Below are 25,228 nucleotides of genomic sequence, written 5' to 3'. Positions count from 1 at the left end.
AAGGTGAAGGATAAATTGTCACACCCGGCCCATCCTACCACATAAAACAAGGCACAACGCCTACTGGGCCTTTTTGGATTTTAGAGGCAACATTTCATTTGGGTGTGCTACTCTAGCTCCTTTACTGAGTAACTCAGAGGCTGCTAGTTTTGAGCGGGGCCTAGGAAGAAAAATTATTTGGACCATATGATTCAGATCTGATGGGGCATGAAGTGTCAGTGCTAGATAGAGATGCTGTTTGGAGTACAGACACTTAGGAATTTGGAGCAAAGCCCTACCATTCTCTGTGAATAACTACTGTCCTACTGACAGGTAGCTTTTGGCTTGTTAGCGGGCCTAAGTAGAGACTCAAAGCTTAACCATGGGCCAGCAAATCACCACGTGACCTGAGCTGCCCATCACGAAACGGATGCTGTCTGGCCCACTAAACCATAAAGTTCCGTGTGTGCAACAGTACTCCATTATGGAATGGAAGTGGTATATGGGAAAATGGGCTTGAGGAGACCCTAAAGGCACAAGTTGTATGAAAAGGTGGCCAAAATATCCCTGCTCATTCTCTGTCCCAGTCTGCCCCTAGGGCCTCACAGGGAGTTTCTTATGACCAGATAGATGACTGGGGAAGAGAAAACTCAGGCCCGGTTTGTCCACAGCTCTGTGTGATATGCAGGCGCCATCTGAAAGTGCACTGCTGCAGTCCCTTTCCAGGACGACGAACCCTGGTCACCAAGGGGGTGCGGGCTGCTACTGCACAATGGGAGTAAGGAAGAGTATGGCTTGACTGTGACAGATCTCTTCGGGGGTCTCTTAGTGCTACAAGGACCTGTAATTAGTTAATGGAAAACTACAACAACTCAATTCACGCAGTACTGCTAGTGGCCCAGACCTTCTAGGAACGAAAGTCACCCTACTAGGCAAAGAACCATGACCAACTGAGGTACTTCCTGGGGGCAAAAGGAATATGGAACGGGAAACAGAAATAGGTAGTTATAAACCCCTGCTATGGCCACATGACTATTTGTAGAAATTGAGGCATCCAGCCCCTGGCCAAAAACCGTTAAGTGTGATTTTTCAGGCCCAACCACAGGCAATTAGAAAGGCTTTTACCCAGCAGGCCTCACTGGGAAAGCTGTCCTTCCCACAATCGACTTGGGGCACAGCCAATGCATCACAGACTTTCATGGGACTTGTAGTCAGTAACTCAGGTACCTCTTGCAGGCTATGCTCTTCCATATATTTGCCTTTTTTGCCCAAGTGCCTCATTTCTGTCTGTTTGGGACCTCCTCCAATCAGGGTCGTCTTCAGGTGCCTCTGATGAGGCCTCCTTATTGGGGGAAGAAAGAGAAACCTTAAAGATACTTCTACTCTTGAGTCAGTACTTTTCCACTCCTAGCTCTCACCATTTTAAATAGCGAAATCACAACCGAAAAGCACACACACACACAAAGAGAAGAGCATGGCACTAAACGGACCATGAAAAGGATACTTGTTGGCTCTAAGAGCTGAAATAAGAAGCAAAATGTTGCCTTGTTTGACTTCAGCTGGAACACGTGCACTGGGAGATGTGAAATTTTCACCACTCTGTATGTGTCTCTTAATGACTGCAAAAGCACCATAAGTATTATTTTGGGGTCACAACAGATTTTAGTGAGTAGGTAAGTTTACAGATAAGGAACTTGTAAATAATAAGGCTCGACTGTAATCATGACAAAATTAAACCAGAAATCAGTAACAGAAAGATATCTGAAACATCTGCAAATATTTGGAAATTAGGTAACACACTCGCAAATCACACATGGGTCAAAAAAATAATGAGAAATCTTAAAATATTCTGACCTTCATGGAAGTGAGAACATAATATTAAAATATGCAGATAAATAAAGCAATGCTAAGAGGGAAGCTGATCGTTTCAAATGCTTATGTTAGGAAAAAGGCCTGAAATCAATGATCTAAACTTCTACCTTAAGAAACTAGAAACAGAAAAAAAAAAAAAAAAAAAAAAAAAAAAGGGGGGGGGCGCCTGGGTGGCGCAGTCGGTTAAGCGTCCGACTTCAGCCAGGTCACGATCTCGCGGTCCGTGAGTTCGAGCCCCGCGTCAGGCTCTGGGCTGATGGCTCAGAGCCTGGAGCCTGTTTCCGATTCTGTGTCTCCCTCTCTCTCTGCCCCTCCCCCGTTCATGCTCTGTCTCTCTCTGTCCCAAAAATAAATAAAAAAAAAAACGAAAAAAAAAAAAAAAAAAAAGAAACTAGAAAGAGAACAAATTAAACCCAAAAGCAAGCAGAAATAATGACAGCCGAAAACAATAAAACAGCAAACAAACAAACAAAAAACAGAAAAACCAGAGGCGCTTGGGTGGCTCAGCTGGTTGAGCGTCTGACTTCGGCTCAGGTCATGATCTCAAGGTCACGATCTTCGTGAGTTTGAGCCCTGCATTGGGCTCTGTGCTGATAGCTGGGAGCCTGGAGCCTGCTTCTGATTCTGTGTCTCCCTCTCTCTCTCTCTAACCCCTCCTCTGCTCAGCTCTGACTCTCCCTCTCTCAAAAAATAAATAAACATAAAAAAAACAAAAACAAAAACAGAGAAAAACCAATGAAACTAAAAGCTACTTCTTGATAAATTTCTAGCCAGACTTCTCAAGGAAATAATAGAAAACACACAAATTACCAATATCAGGAATGAAAGAGTATAAATGATATATATCATTACAGAGCATAAAGATATCGAAGGAATAATAATGAAGTATTTTCAACAACTGCACTGTAACAAATTTGGAAAGTTAAATAAAAGGGACAAAATATTTTTTTTCCTTTTTTAAAAATTATTTATTTCTTATTTTTTTAAATGTTTTATTTTTGAGAGTGAGACAGAGACAGAGTGTGAGCGGGGTAGGGGCAGAGAGAGAGAGAGAGAGAGAGAGAGACAGAGAGAGAGACAGAAACACAGAATCCAAAGCAGGCTCCAGGCTCCGAGCTGTCAGCACAGAGCCCAATGCAGGGCTCAAACTCATGAGCCATGACATCATATGCTGAGCTGAAGTCGACGCTTAACCGACTGAGCCACCCAGGCGCCCCCAAAATGGACAAAATCTTTGAGAAACAAACTACTACAGCTCTCACTCAAAAGCAAAACAACTGGAGAACCTTATTCAATAACCCTATATCTATAAAAGAAAGTGAATTTGTATATATATAAAAAAAAAAACAAACCTTCCCAAAAAAGAAAACTCCACATCCACCTGACTTCACTGGTGAATTCTATCAAGTAAAGAAGAAATAATACCAATTCTACAAATATTCTTCCAGAAAATAGAAAAAATAATTCCAATTCATTTTATGAAGCCAGCATTATTCTGATACCAACACCAAGCAAAAATATCACAAGAAAATTATCCTTGAGACCATTAGCTCTCATGACCAGACATAAAAGTCCTGTACAAAATGTTATACAAAGGATAATACATTATGACCAAGTGAAGTTTATTTCAGGAATGCAAGTCTGGTTGAATAATCAAAACTCAGTATAACTGATATTACTAACAGACTAAAAAAGACAAAAACCACACAATCATCTTATTAGATGCAGAAAGGCTCAACTGTACTCTGCATTTGACAAAATTCAACATCTATTTTCAGCGAACTGTAGATAAAGGGAAATGTCTGTAATCTGATAAAGGGCATATATAAAAAAGCTATAGCTGGGGCGCCTGGGTGGCGCAGTCGGTTAAGCGTCCGACTTCAGCCAGGTCACGATCTTGCGGTCCGTGAGTTCGAGCCCCGCGTCGGGCTCTGGGCTGATGGCTCAGAGCCTGGAGCCTGCTTCCGATTCTGTGTCTCCCTCTCTCTCTGCCCCTCCCCCGTTCATGCTCTGTCTCTCTCTGTCCCAAAAATAAATAAACGTTGAAAAAAAAAAAAAAAAAAAGCTATAGCTAACACTATACACTCCACAGCATCAGAGTGAATGTTCTTCCCCTAAGATAGTACCTGCTTTTACCACCTCTACCCAATACTGTACTATGGATCTTAGCCACTACAGTAAGTTAAGAAAAAAATAACAAATGCCAACCAGATGGGGAAGGAAAAAGCCAAAATGTCTATATTTATAGACAACATTATTTACATAGAAACTCCTTAGAAGTCTATAGAAAAAGCTACTAGAATAAATTTAGCAAAGTTACAGAATACAAGGTCCATGTACAAAAGTCAATTATATTTACATATACTAGTGATTAGCAATGAGAAATTAAAGTTAAAATAGCATGATGTCCTAAATGTATGAAGCACTAAGGTATAAATTTAACAAAATGTAAGATATATTCAATGAAAAGTGTAGAACACCGCTGAGAGAAAATAAAGACGAACTAAATGAAGTTATACCATACCCATGATGAAAAGACTCAATATTTTAAAGATGTTAATTCTCCTCAAATTGATACAATGATTCAGTGCAATTTCAATCAAAATCCTAGCATGTATTTTTGTAGACATGGATGAGAGGATTATAAAATTTGTATGCAAATGCAAAGAAACTAGTATAGGCAAAATAAATTTTGAAAGAGAACCATGATAGAGGGGGTCATACAACCCGATTTCAAGATTTACTAAAACACAATAATGAAGACAGTATGCTATTGGCTTAAGTAAAGACATTTAGATAACTGGAGACAGGAAATCCAGATACAGACCCAAACACCTGATTTTTGACCAAGGTGTCAAGGTAACTCAAGGGAGAAAGAAGAGTCTTCTCAATAAACTGTGTCAAGAGATTGGATATTCATTTGCAAAAAAAAAAAAAAAAAAAACCCAAACAAAACTCAATCTACCTCATATCATCATAAAGTTAACTTGAAATGGGTCACAGACCAAAATGAAAGAGCTAAACCACAAAACTTCCAGAAGAAAATACAGGAGAAAATCTTTGTGGTCTTGTTAAGAAAAGATTTCTTAGAGGTGCCTGGGTGGCTCAGTTGGTTAAGAATCTGACTTCGCTCAGGTTATGATCTCACGTTTCTTGAGTTTGAGCCCTGCATCTGGCTCTCTGCTGTCAGCACAGAGCCCCCTTTGCACCCCTCTCTCTCTAAAATAAATAAACATTAAAAAAAAAAAGAAAAAAAATTTCTTAGATACAACACCAACAGCATGATTCATGAAAGAAGATCCTGATACAATGGGCTTCCTTCAAAATTAAGAATTTCTGCATTTAGAAATGAAAAGACAAGCTGCAGACAAGGAGAAAATATTTGCGGATCTCACAAAGGATTTGTATCCTAATAAAAAGAACTCCAAAACCTCAATAATAAGAGGGGGCACCTGGGTGGCTCAGTCGGTTAAATGGCTGACTTCGGCTCAGGTTATGATCTCACAGTTCACGAGTTTGAGCCCCGCATCGAGCTCTGTGCTGACAGCTCAGAGCCTGGAGCCTATTTCAGATTCTGTGTCCTGCTCACACTCTGTCTCTCTCTCAAAAATAAATTTAAAAAACATTAAAAAAAAAACCTCAAAAAGAAAAACTCAATCAAAATGGGCAAAACATCTCAACAGACACTTTGCCAGAATATATACAGAAGGCATATAAACACATGAAAGAAACTTAATGACTTTGGTCATCAGAGTAATATAAATTAAAACCACAATGAGATATTACTACACTTCTATTGGAAGGTCTAAAATTAGGGGTGCCTGGCGTCCAACTCTTAATTTCAGTTCAGGTCATGATCTCGTGATTGTGAGACTGAGCCCCGCATTGGGCTCTACACTTAGCTTAAGATTCAGTCTCTCTCACTCTGCTCCTCCCCTGCTCATGCTCGCGCTCGCTCTCTCTCTTAAAAAAAAAAAGAAAAGAAAAGAAAAGAAAAAGCTCTAAAATTAAAAAGACTGACCTTGCAAAGTGGTGGGTAACTAGAACTCTCGTACACTGCTGGTAGGAATGCAAAATGGTATAACCACTTTGAGAAAACAGTTTGACAGTTTCTTAAAAGCTAAACACACATCTATCATATGATCCAGCCAATGTACGCTTTGGTATTTGTCCAAGAGAAATGAAATATACATCCACGTAAAGACTTGTGGATGAACGTTCACAGCAGCTTTATTTTGAACGGCCCCAAATTGGAAACACTTAATTTCCATCATTTACTGAATGGATAAACAAATTATGGTATACCTGTACAATGGCATAACGTTGAGCAATGGGAAGGAATTGTTGATATATGTGACAACTTGGATGAATCTCAAAAACATTAGGCTAAATGAGAGAAGACACAAAAAGCTATATACTAAAAACATCCTATTATATGATTGGGGTAGTGTTTACACAGCTATATACACTTGTCAAAACTCAAAGTGTACATTAAAAATTGGTAAATTTATTGTCACATAAATAACATCTCAATAATGCTGTGTTGTTTTTTTTTTAAAGAGAGAAAGTGCACATGCACGAGAGGGAGAGGGGCAGAGAGACAGAGTACCTCAGGCAGGCTCCACCCAGTGTGGAGCCCGATACAAGGCTTGCTCTTATGACCACAACCACGACCACGAGATTATGACCCGAGCTGAAATCAAGAGTTGGATGCTTAACTGACTGAGCCACCCAGGTGTCCCTCAGTAATGCTGATTTTTAAGAAATGCAAGACAGTGACAAACACACAATGTGGAATAGTGGTTTCCTTGGGTCAGAGGAGGAAAAGATGCTGTATGGAGGAAGTGGCACACTGTAGATGTCAACTGCTGTTAATATCCTCAGGTTGTTTCATACATGTTTATTGTAGTATTAAAACAGATGCATAAAACTGAAGGAAGGTTTTTATGAATAATGATACAGGTAATTTAAGAACCAAAAATAATGACTTGATTCAATTCTGTACTCTTGATGTGCAATTTATAAAATAAAACAAGAAGTTGGGGTGATGTTGGAAATGATTTAGTATTAGCTATACTTAGAAAACTTCACTCTTCAGAATGACTCATTTCTTAAGAGTATGAATTTTACTCTAACCAATATTCAAGACTTTAACTCTTTAATAAATAAATTCATAAGGCCCAACTCTGAGGCACGCTACCACTTACCCAGGGGTTCCACCAATTGGTCAACTAGTCCCATTTTCTTTGCTCTGTCTGCACGAATGTTTCTACCAGTCAACATCATGTCAAAAGCAGCAGGCACACCCACCTAACATGCAAGCAAGGATCAGAGTACAGGGGAAAAAATATGAGAGTGACAATTACAGTTTACAATTCATTCAACTGAGCAAATATTAAAATGAGAAAAATCAAACCAGATTTCTATGCTATCTACCAATCAGTTAATTTTTACACACCAATACACGTTTTAGGTAACTGTGGGATTAGACACCTCCAGTGGAAGCTAAAATGTCTGTATTTCTTCTTTCAATTCAAATGTTAAGATTTCTGTCTTATGAAATAGATAAGGTGGAGAAATAATTTCATGTTTCCTAAAATTCTGCACTTACATATTATGTCATTTATATAATACTTAAAATTCCTTTTTTTTTTTTTAAATCTTTATTTATTTTTTAGAAAGAGAGACAGAGCATGAGCAGGGGAGGAACAGAGAGAGAGAGAGAGAGAGAGAGAGAGAGAGAGAATCGGAAACAGGCTCCAGGCTCTGAGCTGTCAGCACAGAGCCCAACGTGGGGCTCGAACTCACGAACTGCGAGATCATGACCTGAGCTGAAGCCGGATGCTTAGCTGACTGAACCACCCATGTGCCCCGATACTTAAAATTCCTTTATTGGAATTAGTGGAGGTTGAGAAACCTGGTAGTTTTGATAATGTCTTCGATAAAGAACTTTAGGCTTAAATGGGTGCCTGGGCGGCTCAGTTGGTTGAATTGACCAAACCAACTCAGTTGGTTTGACTCTTGATTTCAGCTCAGATCACAATCTCACAGTTTAGGGTACTGAGCCTCATGTTGGACTCTGCCCTGACAGCATGGAGCTGCATGAGATTCTCTTCCTCTCTCTCTGCCCTTCCCCTGCTTGTGCACACTTTCTCTCTCTCTTTCAAAATAAATACACACTTAAAAAAATGTAAAAAGCATTTTAGGCTTAAAAACAAAACTCAGCCAGGGCTTCTTATGCAGTTACTAGAAGAATGGTTTCTAGCAACATACCAATTAAACAACAAAAGAAACTCAGCAGTATTTTCTATACCCATATCAATTCTTTCAATAAATTCTCTTGAAAATTTCAGTAAAGGAATGCACACCTATTATCAGAAAATTAACACCATAAATCTTCCCATTTTTCTGTGCCCAGCTGATATCAACTTCCCTACAAAGAGTATTTCTGCGGAGCCTTGTTTTCACTGAGCAGTCAATGGTGCCCAAAGCTGTAAGGCTCAGCGGGCCCTCAAGTCGGATATTAAGATTGCTCTGCGGCCTCCAGGTCTGATATGCTTCCCTTCTCCTTAAGAATTCAGAAGTCTGGTTGGTTGCTGGTTCTACAGAATACAGCAATGAGATCATCCAAGTCAGGAGAAAGGGCTGCCTCTTATATTTATCATGAAATATGACCCATGGATTTGAAAAACCGGTAAAATGGTACTGTGCACAGAAGGAACAAAGTAAACCGTAAGCTCAAAGGGCACTGGACTGGCTTAGTCGGTAGAGCATGCAACTCTTGATTTTGGGGCTGGAAATTTAAACCCCTTCATGGGTATAGAGATCACTTAAAAATAAAATCTTAGGCGCCTGGGTGGCTCAGCCAGTTACGTATCTGACTTCAGCTCAGGTCATGATCTCACAGTTCGTGAGTCTGTTGAGTCCCACATCCGGGTCTTTGCTGTCAGGACAGAGCCCACTTCAGACCTTCTGTCCCCCTCTCTCTTTGCCCCTCCCTGCCTATGCTCTCTCTCAAAATAAATAAACTTTAAAAAAAAAAATCTTAAAAAAAAAATCTTTAAAAAGGTAAAAAAAAAAAAAAAGGTAAAAAGGTAAAAAATAAATAAAACCTCTAAAAAACTGCAAGTTCCAGAAAGACAAACATATATCTTATTTATCTTTATACTTCCTCAGAGACTAACAAAGAACCTTGATCAAATAAATAAATAATTAAAAAACATTTTTTTAAGTTTTAAAAATGTTATTATTTATTTATTTTGAGAGAGAGCACGTGCATAAGCAGGGGAGGGGCAGAGAGAGGGAGAGAGAGAATCTCAAGCAAGCCTGATGCGGGTTCAATCCCATGAACTGTGAAATTATGACCTGAGCCAAAATCAAGAGTTGGACACTTAACCGACTGAGTCAGCCAGGTGCCCCCTTGATCAATCATTTTGATCAAGGAATTAAAAAAATAAAAAGTGGAATTGAAAAACTAAACACCAGGAATAAAATTTGTTATTTTTTTAAAAGTTTATTTGTGCACACATACACACAAGTGGGGAAGGGGCAGAGAGAAGTGGTTGAGGCAGAGAGAGGGAGAGAGAGACTCCCAAGCAGGTTCTGCATTGTCAGTGCAAAGCCCGACATGGGGCTTTGAACTCACGAACCAGGAAATCATGACCTGAGCCAAAGCTGGATGCTTAACTGACTGAGCCACCCAGGTGCCCCTAAAATTTGTTGTGGATCCTATACACTCGTATTTTATTTTGGTTCTAAATTCTACAATGAATACCCATGTTATACCTTTTGTACCAGAGGAAATAGATCTAAAGGGGCCTATAGGTAACGAGGTTCTAAAGGTCACAAGGGGGCTTATACTCACCATTTTGGGCAGCCTTTGTGTGCCTCCTGCTCCTGGTAAGATCCCCAGCAAGACTTCAGGGGTACCTAATACTGTTTTCCTATCTTTTGTCGCTATTCTGTATTGGCAGGAAATGGCAAGCTTCAAACAAATGAAAGAAAACCAGAATGTTAGAAAATGTACATTTATAAAACCTTAGGTTATGTGAGGGTCTAAAGATTACTTAATGCAGGAATGTGCCCACAGAATAAATGGAAATTCACTAGGCTGGCATTTGATGCTTTCTATAATTTCTCTTTCTAGCCTTATTTCATACTTTCCCCTTAATTTATTAACCTTTTTTTGGGGGGGTGTGGATCTCCCTAAAAATCTGCTGAAAGCTATGGAAGCTCTCAGTAGAAAAGTGCACACACCATGTCCATTGCATGCCAAGTTAAGAAGGCCTGTACCATCTAGAGACCCTCCTTTTCAATCAAGAAGGCCTACTTATGATGTCCTAATAAGTTTTGCTTACCTTTGTCTTTGCTCATACCATACCCATAGGTGGAATGATTTTGTCTTTTAGGACCAGGCATATGTTTCCTTAATTAATATATATCAAAGTGTTTATCACAGAGCTCAGCATGTGATAAATGCTCAATAAATGTTATTTTATTTTTCCCTCTCTTTTCCTACATGCTCCAGTCTAGTAAGCATCTCTTCTCAGATCTGACATTATTCACCATCTTTACTATTTACAAAGCACTTACACACATATTATGCTCTGTGTGTCTCATCTAGACTTCAGTAGCTCAAGAGCATGAATCACACTTCTGAATCTTTGCCCTGCAAACCTGAACCAGGTTTTTGGAATTGAAAGAGACCTTACAGATCTAGTTCAAAACTTCTAAATTTATAAAAATGAATACATCACACTTTGGTTTACTTGCTCTGTGCCATGAGGATGACTAAAAAGCTGATTCTCCTCCAAGAACTTTTTGCAGGCAAAACAGTAGCCTACAGGTTAGCAGTTTGTAATTCCCACCAACATGCTCAACAGTGTCTCAAAGACTTTGGAATAAATCTATACCTCAAGTCCTCCTCCTAAGCAGGATCCACTGATGGCAGCCACAATAGGCTTTGTGGACTTCTCAAGTTTCTCAAACATTCTCTGGCCTTCCTGCGATAGCTGCGTTACCTCTTCCGCGCTCTTACAAGAGGCTAACATGCTGCAGCAAACAAGAAAGCAGAGAAAAGAAACAAAGATGAAATTATACCCTACTTTGGTTCAATATGTCATCCACTGTATCCTTACCCTATCATATGTCAATACTTGATAGTGAATCTTCAAATACTCAGAAGTTTAAGAATGGTTTTGCCTCAGATAGCACTAATATCAGCTACATCATCTCTCCATAAAGAATGTTAGATTTCCGGATTCAGAGAACACGAAAGAAAACATGTTGCAAAATTTTATTTTCTATTAAAAAAATCATTAGATTACAAAACTCTGTACATGAGAAAAATCATCTTCTGGTAAATATTTTCCTATCACATTAAACATGTTCACTATAAGTAACCCTCAGATTGAAAGCTAATCAAAATGACAGTGGAAAAAAAAACGCTTTCAAGTTGTTTTTAGATCTCCTAATGATTAAAAAAGATTCACCACACTAATGTTGCATTCAATGTCCTTTCATTTCAGTTTGTTTCACTTGTTACTTTGGTCTTGAAAACATTTAAACTGTGAATTTTGTATGTTTGGTCAAAGATAACAAGTTTTTGTCATTTTATATACTGGGAGCTGCTCAGCTAGCTTCACAGAAGCTGCAAGTATTTTCCCATGGATACAGAAAGCTACAGCCAAGTAGCTTAGTGAGACATCCGTGTCTTTTTTTTTTTTTTCAATGTTTTTATTTATTTTTGAGACAGAAAGAGAGCATGTGCAGGGGAGGGGCAGAGAGAGAAGGACACACAGAATCTGCAACAGGCTCCAGGCTCTGAGCTGTCAGCACAGGGCCCGACGCGGGGCTCGAACTCCCAGACTATGAAATCATGACCTGAGCTGAAGTCGGACGCTTAACCGACTGAGCCACCCAGGCACCCTGAGACATCAGTGTCTTGCTAGGCTCAAATAACTGAGCTAGAATAAAAAGCACTTGATACAGATAATTTTGCTTTTTCTAAGAAATACACATTAAATATTTATAAATTCTTAATTACTATGCACAAACAAAAAGAGTACACAATGTGGAGCAAGGTTTGAAACTATACAGACACCTTAGGTACAAATTACTCAGCCTATAATGCAGGCTATCGTTGTATAAGGTACAAAGAATAATATAACAAATACTCATGTTTTGACAGAATTAACAACTGTTAACATTTTAAGCCATTAAACTAACACTAAGCATCTCACCTGCTTATAAATGCTTTAAAAATTTTTTTTAATGTTTATTTATTTTTGAGAGACAGACAGAGTGCGGGCAGGAGAGGGGCAGAGAGAGAGGGAGACACAGAATCCGAAGCAGGCTCCAGGCTCTGAGCTGTCAGCACAGAGCCCGATGCGGGCTCGAACTCACACACTGTGAGATCGTGACATGAGCCAAAGTCGGACGCTTAACCGACTGAGTACCCAGGCGCCCGTTTTTAAAAAAAAAATTTTTTAATGTTTATTTTTGAGAGACAGAGTCCTTATAAATGCTTTAAAGAACTGTAAACAAATTATATATGCATAAATCTTACCATTAAAAAATAACAAAATATTAGCTGCATCACTAAAGTTCACTCTGACAAACTCAAGTTTTTAACAGTCACTTCATTTACCCTGAAACAACCATTTTCGAATGTTTGCAGTGTATCCTTCCAGACCAACGACACATTTGTATCCATAAATAACATAACACATTTTATGTGTGATTTTAAAATGTTTACATAAAGTAGGGCGCCCGGGTGGCTCAGTCGGTTAAGCTTCCAACTCTTGATTTTAGCTCAGGCCATGATCTCCACGGTTCATTGAGTTCGAACCCTGCGTCAGGCTCTGCACTGTCAGTGCTTGGGATTCTCTCTCTCAAAATAAATAAACTTAAAAAATATTAAAATGTTTACATACTGTATAGAACATTCTACAACTTGCTTTTTTTTTTTTAAACTTAACATTATGTCTTTAAGTTCTAACATTATGTTGTGGATCTAGTTAATTCCTTTGAATCATTTTGTAGTATTTTATCATGTGAAAATACCACAGTTTACTTATCCACTTCCCTACGGACTGACACTTAATTGCTTTAAATTCTTCATTATTTTAGGGGCGCCTGGGTGGCGCAGTCGGTTAAGCGTCCGACTTCAGCCAGGTCACGATCTCGCGGTCCGTGAGTTCGAGCCCCGCGTCGGGCTCTGGGCTGAGGCTCAGAGCCTGGAGCCTGTTTCCGATTCTGTGTCTCCCTCTCTCTCTGCCCCTCCCCTGTTCATGCTCTGTCTCTCTCTGTCCCAAAAATAAATAAAACGTTGAAAAAAAAAATTTTTTTTTAAAAATAAAAATAAAAAAATAAATTCTTCATTATTTTAACTACACAGGGCTGAACATCCTCATAAATGGGTCCTTAAAAACAAAGGGTGGATGGGGCGCCTGGGTGGCGCAGTCGGTTAAGCGTCCGACTTCAGCCAGGTCACGATCTCGCGTTCCGTGAGTTCGAGCCCCGCGTCAGGCTCTGGGCTGATGGCTCAGAGCCTGGAGCCTGTTTCCGATTCTGTGTCTCCCTCTCTCTCTGCCCCTCGCCCGTTCATGCTCTGTCTCTCTCTCTGTCCCAAAAATAAATAAACGTTGAAAAAAAAAAAAAAAATTAAAAAAAAAAAAAAAAAAAAAAAAAGGGTGGGATTTCTCTAGCATGTATAGCTAGAAGAATATCACTGAATTATATGATACATGCATTTTCAATTTTATTAAATGCTGCCAAAATGTTTTCCAAAGTTGCTATCCCAACTGGCATTCCTACTAGTAATATATTAACTGTCTCATTTCTCCAAGTCCTTGTTAACATGGTATTTTCAAACTTTTAAATATTTAATGGTCTGTTGGGTTTAAAAAAAAAAAAGAGGGGCACCACATTGTTAGCTTAATTTTATAGTATTTTTTTATTCCACTCAAATATTTTTCTTAGAACTGCTTTCAACTTCTTTAAGGAAAGGTTAGTCTTACATGGTTTAAGCAACAAGCCCCCCCCCCTTTTTTTTTTTTTTTACCAACTTTAACACATTTGTGTAAATAATTTTAAAAAAGAAAACTTTCAGAGAATTTACTTCTGTCTTCTTTTAAATGGAGGAATGATTAGGCCTAAGAAACATACTATTAGCCAAGATCAAAGGTGACTTCAAATTTCTGAAAACTTACTTGATGTCAGCACCTGCAATAAAGCAGCCTGGCTTTGATGAGATAAGGACGGCACTTCTGATTTGATCATTAGCCCAGATTTCATTCATTACTTCTATGAACTCTGATTGCAGTTCTCTGCTTAGTGTATTTACCTGCCAAAGGGAAATACATATAAATCTAAGGGTTTAAATCTGAAGTACCAGATGTGCAAATCACCATGAAATGCTATTTTGATCGTAGGAAATTTGTTTATCCAGCAGAAATATATTGTTAGAAGCAAGAGAGGCAGGGGGAAAAAATCTAAACCCAGTAGTTTTCTATTCAGCTTTGGCCAACCATAAGCACCCTCCCTTTAAAAATAGATCTACTCAAAGAAGCAACTCAGGGTCATACTCTTAAAGAGTTCAAAACATATGCAGGCTACAAATAAGTCTATGGAATTTGTTGGTATGGAAAAGTTTGTATAACATTAAGAATAAAAGAACTCAAAATTAAACCTATAGTATGATTTTACTTTGTAAATATTATATGTTGAAACTAGATTAAATGTTAAAAGTGGTTATCTTTGGGTCTGTAGTATGAATGATTTGTTATTTTCTTCTTTATAGCTTTAAAACTTCCCACTGTAGGCATGTGTTGTTTTGTGTTCAGAAAAAATGGTCAACTTAGAAAATTTGGAAAAAATAGCTTAAGTTTGAATCATTGGTCAGTGGGCACCAAAATTTACTCTAGTGAGGAAGACTGGCTCTTGTTTTCCTTAATTTGTGATAGTTGTTAATTGCCTCCATTTAGGTACTGTTGTTCCCTCTAGACCTCTAATAACAAAACTTGACACCCATTTTAGATGGGGGAAAAGCATGAGCTCCTGCAACAGAGGTCTTCTTGGCAAAGACTGGATTAATGCTTTGTTGAAGTTGCCAAAAACAAATGAAGCTCCACTTGGAACAGAACTTGACTTCCAACATGTGAACTGCACTGTCATTCCAGTTCCTCAGGAATCTTAACACCCACATTTAACCCATGCAATTTTCTATGAATAATGACTACAGCGGGCAGGTAATGAAGAATGCCTGTTTAACAATCTGGTAGTTAAGATGGATAGGTGAGTTCTGACTCTTATAAACAGAGCGTGCGCTTTGGTTCTTATCTAGTAAATCACCTCCATATTCTACACAGTAACAGAAGGCTAATTTCACTAATCCTTGATGTTAACCTGACACTTAAGGTCAACTAGAAGGAATTCTTAGTCAAGGACCTCTGCTCCAGAAAACTGTATTCCTTGAGCAATTTGTCAAACTATTACAACTACAAATTCATATAAGATTACTGTCAGACTGGTGGATTTCTCTTTCTTTCTTATTTAGCACTGGATTCATGAATGTAGTTAGTAGACATAGATTGCAGCAAGTTAAATTAGGTACCTTTGAATTGGGTGAGTTAATTCGAACAACAGCCACATCCCCTTTGACTCCATAGTTAATATGGGTTCTGGCTAAAAAGAGAAGGATAATTTATTCGTAAACATGTTTATTGCTAAACAAATCTAAAAAGCAATGTAAGCATGTCGACAAGAAATTAAACTTACTTAGCAAAGCAGAGGATGCTGAAAAGTTGCGGCAGGTATAACCTGCAAGAGAAAGGTATTCAAGTTTAATTACTATTTTGATTCAAATTCAATTACAAAATTAAGAGTTTCTGTAGTACCTGCTAAATGTAACAAAGCTGGAGTTTATAACCACAAAAAACCAAAATGAGATTAATGTATTCTGGGCCATGATTGTGACTACTACCATACCTTTTTCATTTTAATTATCAGCTTATAAAATTATTTAGATATTAAATGTGGTAGGTAGAAGAATCCCCCCTCAAAGATGTCCAGGTCCCTGGGGCACCTGGGTGGCTCGGTCGGTTAAGCATCCAACTTCTGCTCAGGGCATGATCTATCTCATGGTTCACGAGTTCGAGCCCCACATTGGGCTCTCTGCTGTCAGTGCACAGCCCACTTCCGATCTTCTCTCTCTGCCCCTTCCTCGTTTGTGTGCGTGTTCCCTCTCTCTCTCTTGCTCAAAAATATATAAACATTAAAAAAAAAAAAAAGATGTCCAGGTCCCAGAAACTGTAAATATGTTAGGTTATACGGCAAAGGAAATCATGGGTACGAATGGAATTAAAATTGACCCAAACATAGGGAGAGTAGCCCGGATTATCCAGATGGGCCCGATGTAATCACAAAGAGAGAGTCAAAGAGGACCATACAGATGGCAACATGAGAACTTAGCCCTACTTTGCGGGCTTTGAAGAAGTCAAGGAATACAGGTGGCCTTGGAAGCTAGGAAAGACAAGGAAATGACTTCTCCAGAATGAACACAGAGCATCCTGAATGAACACAGCCCTGGCAACACCTCTGATTTTAGCCCAATGAGACTCGTTTCTGACATACATAATAAATTTGTATTGCTTCAGACACTGAATTTGTGGGAATCTGTTAGAGCAGCAATAGGAAAGAATTCCAAGAAGGCTCCATGCACAGCACGGAGCCTGACACGGGGCTAGATCCCATGATCCTGGGATCATGACCTGAGCCGAAATCAAGAGTTGGACGCTCAACTGACTAAGCCACCTGGGCACCCCACATCCTCTTGTATTTTTATGGAGAAATGATCCAAAGTAAAATTACATAGAATGGAATATTAGCCCTAAAAAAGAATGAAATCTTGCCATCTGCAACCATACGGTTGGAGCCAGAGAGTACTATGCTAAGCAAAATAAGTCAGAGAAAGACAAATACTGCATGATTTCACTCTTATGTGGGATTTAACAAACGAAACAAATGAGCAAAGGGAAAAAAAAGAGAGAGGCAAACCAAGAAACAGATTCTTAATTACAGAGAACTGATGGTTACCAAAAGGGGGTAAGTGGGAGAATGGGTTAAATAGGTGATGGGGATTAAGGAATGTACTTGTGATGAGCACTGGGTGATGTATGGAAGTGCTGAATCACTATATTGTACACCTGAAACTAATATTACACTGTATGTTAGCTAAACTCAAATAAGTTAAAATAAAAATAAAATAAGAAAATAAACTCAAACAAAATTCAAGTAAAAACTTTAAAAAGAAAGTGAAATCAACGGGCACTAGTGGCCATTTATGGAATAGTCCAGTCATACTCTTAAGAATTTCCAACTGAACAGGTCCATATTGCACTCCACCAAGGATATTCCTACCCTGGAGATGACACAGACCAGCTCCTCTTCTCCCTTTTTCCTAGTCACTTCACTACTTCATGCTCTCCTGCATAACACTGATGAGATGACATACTGAGCACAAGTCATCACGAGAGGAGTCCTGACAGGGGGTCTTTCAAACTGGACTACAGATAGAAAGTAAGGAACACTGGGAAATTCCTACGCAAAAATTCAGTTTGTTCTGGGCCTTACTATACGTCCTTTCTAGCACTGAAGGGTCACCTTTGCCCCGCTCTCATACAAACGTCTTGCTCTAAGCAGTAACCAAGCTATTCTGGAGGCCAGCACTGGGTCCATATCTGTTAGTTACAACTTCCAAACTTCTTTAAAAACACCTTGCTCTTTCTTCCTTTCTCTTTCATATTCATGCTGCACTTCAGACCACATGTCACTTCAAACCATATTAAACCACTTCAAACTACGCCTCTTTAATTGCTTTCTCCTCCCTACCCACATCTTCCAAACCTTGTCCAATATCTTAGAGAAGTTTTCTCTTTAGCTCTAAAAATTAAAAAAAATCATCCCTTAATAATTATTAACCATAATAGCAGTACACAGGAAACACATGTATCCAGGAAAAGGCATAAGTTTTAAAGTAATATCAAATACAATAAAGAATTAGTGCTTTATTATTTTTTAAATGTTTATTTTTCAGAGAGAGATAGAACATGAACGAGGGAGGGGCAGAGAGAGGGAGACACAGAATCCGAAGCAGGCTTCAGGCTCTGAGCTGTCAGCACAGAGCCCGATTCTGGGAGCTGTGAGATCACGACCTGAGCTTAAGTAGGACGCTTAACTGACTGAGCCATGCAGGTGCCCCAAGAATTGGTACGTTAATAATATCCAGTGGCTCCTTCATGTATCCCTCTGTGCTAGCTTTCCCTCAGTATTTATTTCCTTCTTTTTAAAATAACTTATGTACATTTACCTTTATCAATTCATACACTAAATATTAGTAAATTTAATTTCTTTCCTTTTATATATTTTTTCACGATAAGTGCACTCTTTAATCCCTATCACCTATTTCACCCATCCCTTCTACCATCTCCCCTCTGGTAACCATCGGTTTGTTTTCTATAGTTATGAGTCTGTTTCTTGGTTTGTCGCTTTTTTCTTTTGGTTGTTTGTTCTTTAAAAAATTTTTTTTAAATGTTTATTTATTTTTGAGAGAGAGCACAAGCAGGGGAGGGGCAGAGAGACAGGGAGACACAATCTGAAGCAGGCTCCAGGCTCCGCGCTATCAGCACAGAGCCTGACACGGGGCTCAATCCCACAAACTATGAGTCATAACCTGAGCTGAAGTCGGCACACTTAACCAACTGGGCCACCCAGGCGCCCGTTTGGTCTGTTCCCTAAATTCCACATGAGTGAGTTCATATGGTATCTTTCTCTGACTTATTTCACTTAGCATTATACTCTCTAGCACTACTCACGTTATTGCAAGTGGTTAAGATTTTATTCTTTACAGTTGAATAATATTCCATCATTATTTCATTCTTAGTTACTAGTATTAAAACTTTTTTTATGTCTAATTTTCAGTGAAACCATACTGCATTTGGACTACATTAGGGGCTATATACAGTCTTGGAATCCACAAGCATAATTAAAGAGAGTGTGGAGTGCGCGCCTAACTTAGGAGTGCATTAAAAAAAAAAAAAAAGGTTGGGGCACCTGGGTGGCTCAGCTGAGCCTCCAACTTCAGCTCAGGTCTTGATCTCTCAGTTTGAGAGTTCGAGCCCCACATCGGGCTCACTGCTGTCAGCCTGTCAGGGCAGAGCTTGCTTGGGATCCTCTGTCCTCCTCTCTCTGCCCCTCCCCAACTTGTGCTCTCCAAAAAAAAAAAAAAAAAAGAATACTACCATGACATAAAATGACCAACATGGTTTAATTTTATTGTTCATTACCTTTGATTATCACTGCATGCTAAGGCAGTCTTAGACTCTTGAGATCCCTCAAAGTCTAAGCCAGATAACGGTAAGGGATTTGGAGAATGAGAGAGTAGTCACAGAGAAAGACAGATGGTCACAGGCTGGTGGAAAGGTTCAGCTGTTGAGAGGTTACTAGGGATTTTAACCTTTTTTTTTTTTTTAACTTTGAGAGAGAGAAAGAGAACATGATTTGGGGGAGAGGCAAAGAGAGAATCCCAATCAGGCTCTGTGCTGTTAGCACAGATCCCAACATGGGGCTTATGTTGAGGGTGGTCTATATTTGACAAGGAGGCGGGGACCCTTCTGGATTAGGGAACTAATACACACGGCCAAAGCAGGACCCAAGAGACAATGCACCATATCTAGCTGGACTGGGATTCCCACAGCAGTATTGAGAAGTGATTCCAGACATTAGAATCAGCTGGGGAGGCTCAAATATACTCACAGATGTCTGGGCGACATACAACCTAGAACCACAGGATCAGAATTTAAGGGGGCTGGGCCTCAGAATCTGCAGTTTTTAGAAAGGAGACTGAAACAGCAAACAAGTGGGCATGTGGGAGCCACTGATTTGGAGAACCCACTGATGGTGCAGTGGATTAGGAGAGGGACCATCACGGTAGCCAAGCCTCTTGCTTCCTCTTTCTTTCCCTCTATCCTGCAGTTCTTTAAGGGAGAGGAAGAGAAAGCGCAGAAAATAGCAGCTTTACACTGGTCTGAAAGGCAAGCAACATGTTAAAGAAAACTGTGTGGATGACACAAGCACCAGAGTCAGGTGATCTTTGGCTCTGTCTGCATTTTTCCTTTAAGCAATCCAAATCAGCAAAGACAAAGGACCTGAGAGTTAAAAGACTTGGGTTCAAACATCAAGTTTATCATGTACTAGCTGTATGAACAAGTCTCTTAGAGCATTTTGGCATTCTTATAAAGATAGAAGTAAAAGTAATATAATAATTATAAACGTATCTGTAAGTCACAGGGCTACAACCAAATAAATTAAGATAGGAGAAGCCGGCCAGCCATCTCCTTAACCCCCATGCCTCTACCTCACTAATGATATATTTCCCTTCTCTGCTTTCCCATCTTTTAAAATCTGTACCATCTGTATTTACCAGTCTTCTTTCTTTATGTTTTGTATCATGGCCCCAACCTTTTCCACAAGGTGTTATCAAGAGATTCCATCTGTAATGATCTTTCTCTCCCCCACCAGTTTTGATCCTTATTGTTAACTACTTTGTTCTTTAATCACTGCATTCCCCCAACTAAAGAGTATGCTCTTCCAACATCATCTCACAATCATTCATTGATTCAGCAACACCAAAAAAATCACTGTGGCCTGCCATGCACTGTTCTAGGCACTTGGACTGAACAAAAAGATAAAAATCCTGGTCTTTGTGGTGCTTATATTCTACAGCAGCAGGGGATTATATATATCAGGAAGAATATCATAGGAAGAATCACTTCCTCCTCAGTAGAGATAAATGAAGAAGTGAAAATAGGTCTGGCATAAAAAGAACTTTGCCCGTAGGGTGGAAATTCCAGTGGGAGGGGAACAGGGAATAGAACAGGGTAGAGTGGATGAGAGTGGGGATGGACTGACTAGGAATGCAGGGTGGGAGGGACAGGGTGGAAAAACAGCCGAAAAACAAGAAACATAAATACATGTAAAAAAAGTAAGTTAGGAGGTAAGTGCTAAGCAAAAAGAAAATAGAGCAGGTGCCAGGGCTCGGGCATGGGTTGCATTTTTAAAGACCAACTATTTGAGACAACAGGTTGGTGCTCATTAGCTTATGGATTAAACCATTTTTCAATGTTTTAAAATGTTTATTTATTCTTGAGGGAGAGGGAGAGACAGAGTGTGAGTGGGGGAGGGGCAGAGAGAGAGGGAGACAGATTCTGAAGCAGGCTCCAGGCTCTGAGCTGTCAGCACAGAGCCAGACGCGGGGCTTGCCGTTAGATCATGACCTGAGCTGAACTCGGACACTTAATGGACTGAGCCACACAGGCGCCCCATGGGTCAAACCATTTTAAACTCTTACCACTAATCTGCCTATGCTGCACACACACCCATATACATATACACAAAACACCTCCTCCAAATCAATAAAGACAAAAAAACGAAGGGGAAAATAAGGGTACAAACATATCTTGAAACGAATTCAAGCCATAGAGACCAAAAAAAAAAAAAAAAAAAAAAAAGAACCAAGAGAAAATAAGTGTATAAATGTATCTTGAATTCAAACCACAGGCAACTAAATTAAGTCGGTAGCCACAAGGTAGCTTTGCTTTTGGAATCTAGCCGTATCCATTACCAAATCTGGACAGCTTACTCCATAGCAGCTAGGTGAACTTTAGCCTATATCAACTGTGCCAGCAAAAGAGATAAGCCTTTGTCCTACTTCTTAATCATCCCAATAACTTAACTCAAAAGATACCTACAAGACCTAAAACTACAGCAGTGGAGAGAGTTGGATTACAAGGACACAAATTTCAATACAAAAATGTTACTTGGGTTATACAATCAAAAGCTTTTCTCCATATTCAACCTGGGGGAAGACATAGGATTAAGGAAGTGAATCAAATTTGTTTATTTATTTATTTTTTAAATGTTTATTTATTTTAGAGAGAGAGAGCGCGAGTGAGCGAGCAGGGGAGGAGTAGAGAGAGAGGGAGACACAGAATCGGAAGCAGGCTCCAGGCTTTGAGCTGTCAGCACGGGGCCTGACACTAGGCTCAAACTCTCTAACCACGAGATCATGACCTGAGCCAAAGTTGGACACTTAACCAACTGAGCCACCAGGCACCCCGGGAAGTGAGTCAAATTTAAATACACATCTTCTACTATGGTATTTGCCTCTAATTCATTTCCTGTGAAATTATTTTACCACTTACATATTAGAAATCGAGACTGAGGGGCGCCTGGGTGGCTCAGTGGGTTAAGCGGCTGACTTTGGCTCAGGTCATGATCTCACGGTCCCTGAGTTCGAGCCCCGCGTCGGGCTCTGTGCTGACAGCTCAGAGCCTGGAGCCTGTTTCAGATTCTGTGTCTCCCTCTCTCTGACCCTCCCCCATTCATGCTTTGTCTCTCTCTGTCTCAAAAATAAATAAACGTTAAAAAAAAAAAAAAAAGAAATCGAGACTGAGGAGTAGGAATTAAATAAAATATCTTGGTCAGGTTGTGGCTTTCATTTCACAGTCATATTCATAATTACAGAATTTGTGGAGGAGGAATGGGTTAGAACTTTGAGGATTAGAAATCAGTTTCAAGAAAATTTACCCATCCACCAGTAAATGTTATAATCTCATTAAACATTTATTAATGACCGTGGCACAGACTTTCATTTAGACTCAGTATTATGTTGAGTCTAAATGGCAATCCAGGTCGCAGGCAACTTTGAATTCACTTTCTAGACATGTTTTCAAAATTCCTAAGTTGCTATTCAAAGGGGTAATAACCATAATAAGCCACATTTTCTTATTGGTGAAAGCAATGCAAAATATATAAACATTTATATGGGTATATATATTTCTGTACAAAAAATATAGAAAAGTTAAGCTTGTCATTTATTCTCAGATATACAGAATCCTAGTTCTTTAGGGCAGGAAAGAGTTAATAGCAGCATGTACCGAGAATTAATGAAAAATTGCTTTTAACCTAAAATAACTCCTTTGAAGTTCTCAAAAGTATTACTCCCCATTTCACAAATGAGAAAACAGACATAGAAATTAATTGTCCCAGGTCACTAAAGAATAAAAGGCAGAGCCAGATTCAAGCCTAAAAGACTCCAAATTTAAATGCTTTGAATTGCTCTTTCATGGTATTTCTAATGTCTAAGAAAATCCAAAAGTCTCATTCATTTCACAGGTGAGGAAAATAAAGCTCGGTTACACTAACATATTTGTTCAAAGTTACACAGCTAGTTAGTGACCAGAAATCACACGACCTGACCACCACCTCAGTGTTACACAAGCTGCTAATCCATAAGAAGTACCTTAAAACCAATGAGGAAGCTAGTTCAAACATACGTATTTGATTTCCAGAAAGCCTTAAGCCACAAATGTGGAAAAGAAAACAAGACAAAACTGTAAGGTAACATATCCAAATGCTAACAATTAACGTATGTATTAAGAGAATGGGTGACTCTTTTTTCTTAACCCTTCCCCAAACTTTACATTTCAATTTTTTGTAATATAATGATTGGTATATACACACACAGCAGTCCGGGGGAGACTAAAATCACACGTTGAAATAAGAAGGCAGAAAAAGACTGACTCATCCAAAATTAATCCCTTACAGCAGACCCCAGCTACGTCTACAAAAAGCATACTATTTCGGTGGTCCAGGAGGAAGGCATATTACGAGTTAAAATTCAAACTAGCCGGTATTAAGTGTAACATGCAGTAAAAAGTCACTTTTCACCTTACAGATTTGAGATGGGAGGAAAATGCTTGATTTTCCCTAGGCACCCACTTTAACCCTTTCACTGCCAGTCTGAAAAGAAAAAAGATAATATAGCTAACGCAAGCCTAACTGGGTACCATCAGAAACAAAATTAGAACAGTTCTTAAAATTATCTAACATTTTATTCCTTAAGGTACAGGTATCTTATTTTTTCGACACTCCGCCCCCAGTGTGTCCACAGGCAGGACAGTGGTATTTGAGTATTTTTTAAAAAAATGTTTCTTCTGGTAAACTGCAGAACCTTCCCTTGAAATTTAACATACTATACATTCACACCGGGATTATTGGAACTGCAAGAGTCGAGCTCTCTATTGAAATGTGGTAATAGGCACACCAAAAAAAAGGTTTTGTGGGGAAGCAGCGGGGAGTGGCAGTAATTTGCAAAGCTGGTTAATACCACCTAAGAAGCTTTTAAGACAGCTCTTGTTAAGAGTAAGGTGCGGTGGGGCCACAAACATGTGACGGATTTGGATTGCCCCAGTCCTCCTGGAACTCCTGATCTAGAAGGGACAGGTCCGAGGCCATCGTAAAAGAAAAGAAGATGGGCATGAGCACAGAAGTGCCACGAGAATTGCGGAAGGTGCCAGACCCGGGAGACAGGACTCATAAACGTTAGGGGTTACGGAGCCTGAAATCGTTGCAGGGCATGGGAGCAGTGAGAGAAGAGGTGTCAGTGTGCGCAAGGACACAGGAAGGGGGTCCAAGAGGGGCATCCTTTCCCTGCAGCCAGGACAGAGTTTCCCAGGCGGGGCTGGAAGGCGACAGCGAAAGGGAGACGCGCCTCCCCAAGAGTTCTGCCTGGGGCTGCGGGGTGCTGCCACCCAGGTCTCACCTGGGCAGCGAAGCGTCCTGGAGGCAGTGAAGCGGCGGAGACTGCCTATCGCCCGGGAGGCCACCATCTTGAGCTGAAGAGGACGAGTGGAAAGCACTCAGGTGGGGGCTGCGGGTGGAGGATTTTTCTCCTTCAGCCTGGCCCCACCCAGGCGCCCGACATACTGCCTGACTAAAACCCCCAATGTCGAATTGCCCTGGCTCCTTGCCGTGCCGTTCGCTTCCAGCTAACAGGGCGGGGAGGACTCTTTCTCCGCTGGAAGGAAGGAGGCCCATGGAGGAGGAGGCGCAGTGCTCGCTTTTCCATACAGGCGGCCAGTGGGCAGCCCGTGGAGTTCGCTGGCGGGAGTGAGGGGTCCTTTTGGGCAGGACCCGCCCCTTGGTCACGTCTAGTCCAGGCACTTGGGTTAAAACCTTGCTTGCCCGCAGCGAGAGCCGGAGAGGACTGAGGCTAAGGTGAGTCGAGGCGTGCGCTTGGCTTTCCGCCTGGTCTTTCCCAGCGGCGACATCTGCCTTTTCTTTCCCGTCTACTGCATCAGTAGCCGCGGCCGCCTCCGTTCTCGCGGGGAGGGGAGTTCCAGGGAGCGAAAGGAGGCCCCTCGGACAGGGTCTCCAGGACCAGTGCAATAAGGACAGTAACTGGGACTTGCTCGAAGTCGGTAGCTCTGAGTAGCGGTGTCATCTGTGTCTTTAAACTTATCACCGCAAGTTAACG

General features: G+C 40.1%; 2 protein-coding genes across 2 annotated transcripts in view; one reads left to right on the top strand and one right to left on the bottom strand.

Annotated features, from left to right (window-relative positions):
- HADHA (hydroxyacyl-CoA dehydrogenase trifunctional multienzyme complex subunit alpha) overlaps window positions 1-24,672 on the bottom strand; it is a 50,315-nt gene extending 25,643 nt beyond the window's left edge. The window contains 7 exon segments of the mRNA XM_030311489.1: window positions 7,059-7,161; window positions 9,716-9,835; window positions 10,764-10,902; window positions 14,064-14,197; window positions 15,467-15,537; window positions 15,631-15,672; window positions 24,515-24,672. Of these exon segments, the coding sequence (XP_030167349.1) occupies window positions 7,059-7,161; window positions 9,716-9,835; window positions 10,764-10,902; window positions 14,064-14,197; window positions 15,467-15,537; window positions 15,631-15,672; window positions 24,515-24,581 (676 nt within the window). The 5' untranslated portion in view covers window positions 24,582-24,672.
- Window positions 24,673-24,873: 201 nt separating this feature from the next.
- The window catches only part of HADHB (hydroxyacyl-CoA dehydrogenase trifunctional multienzyme complex subunit beta), a 40,292-nt gene continuing 39,937 nt past the window's right edge, over window positions 24,874-25,228 (top strand). The window contains exon 1 of the mRNA XM_030311490.2: window positions 24,874-24,969. The gene's annotated coding sequence lies outside the window, so the exon portion shown is untranslated. The remainder of the gene's footprint in view (window positions 24,970-25,228) is intronic.

The sequence above is a fragment of the Lynx canadensis genome, chromosome A3 (genome assembly GCF_007474595.2).
Source record: "Lynx canadensis isolate LIC74 chromosome A3, mLynCan4.pri.v2, whole genome shotgun sequence".
Taxonomy (NCBI): Eukaryota; Metazoa; Chordata; class Mammalia; order Carnivora; family Felidae; genus Lynx; species Lynx canadensis.
This window is presented reverse-complemented; position numbering and strand designations above follow the sequence as displayed.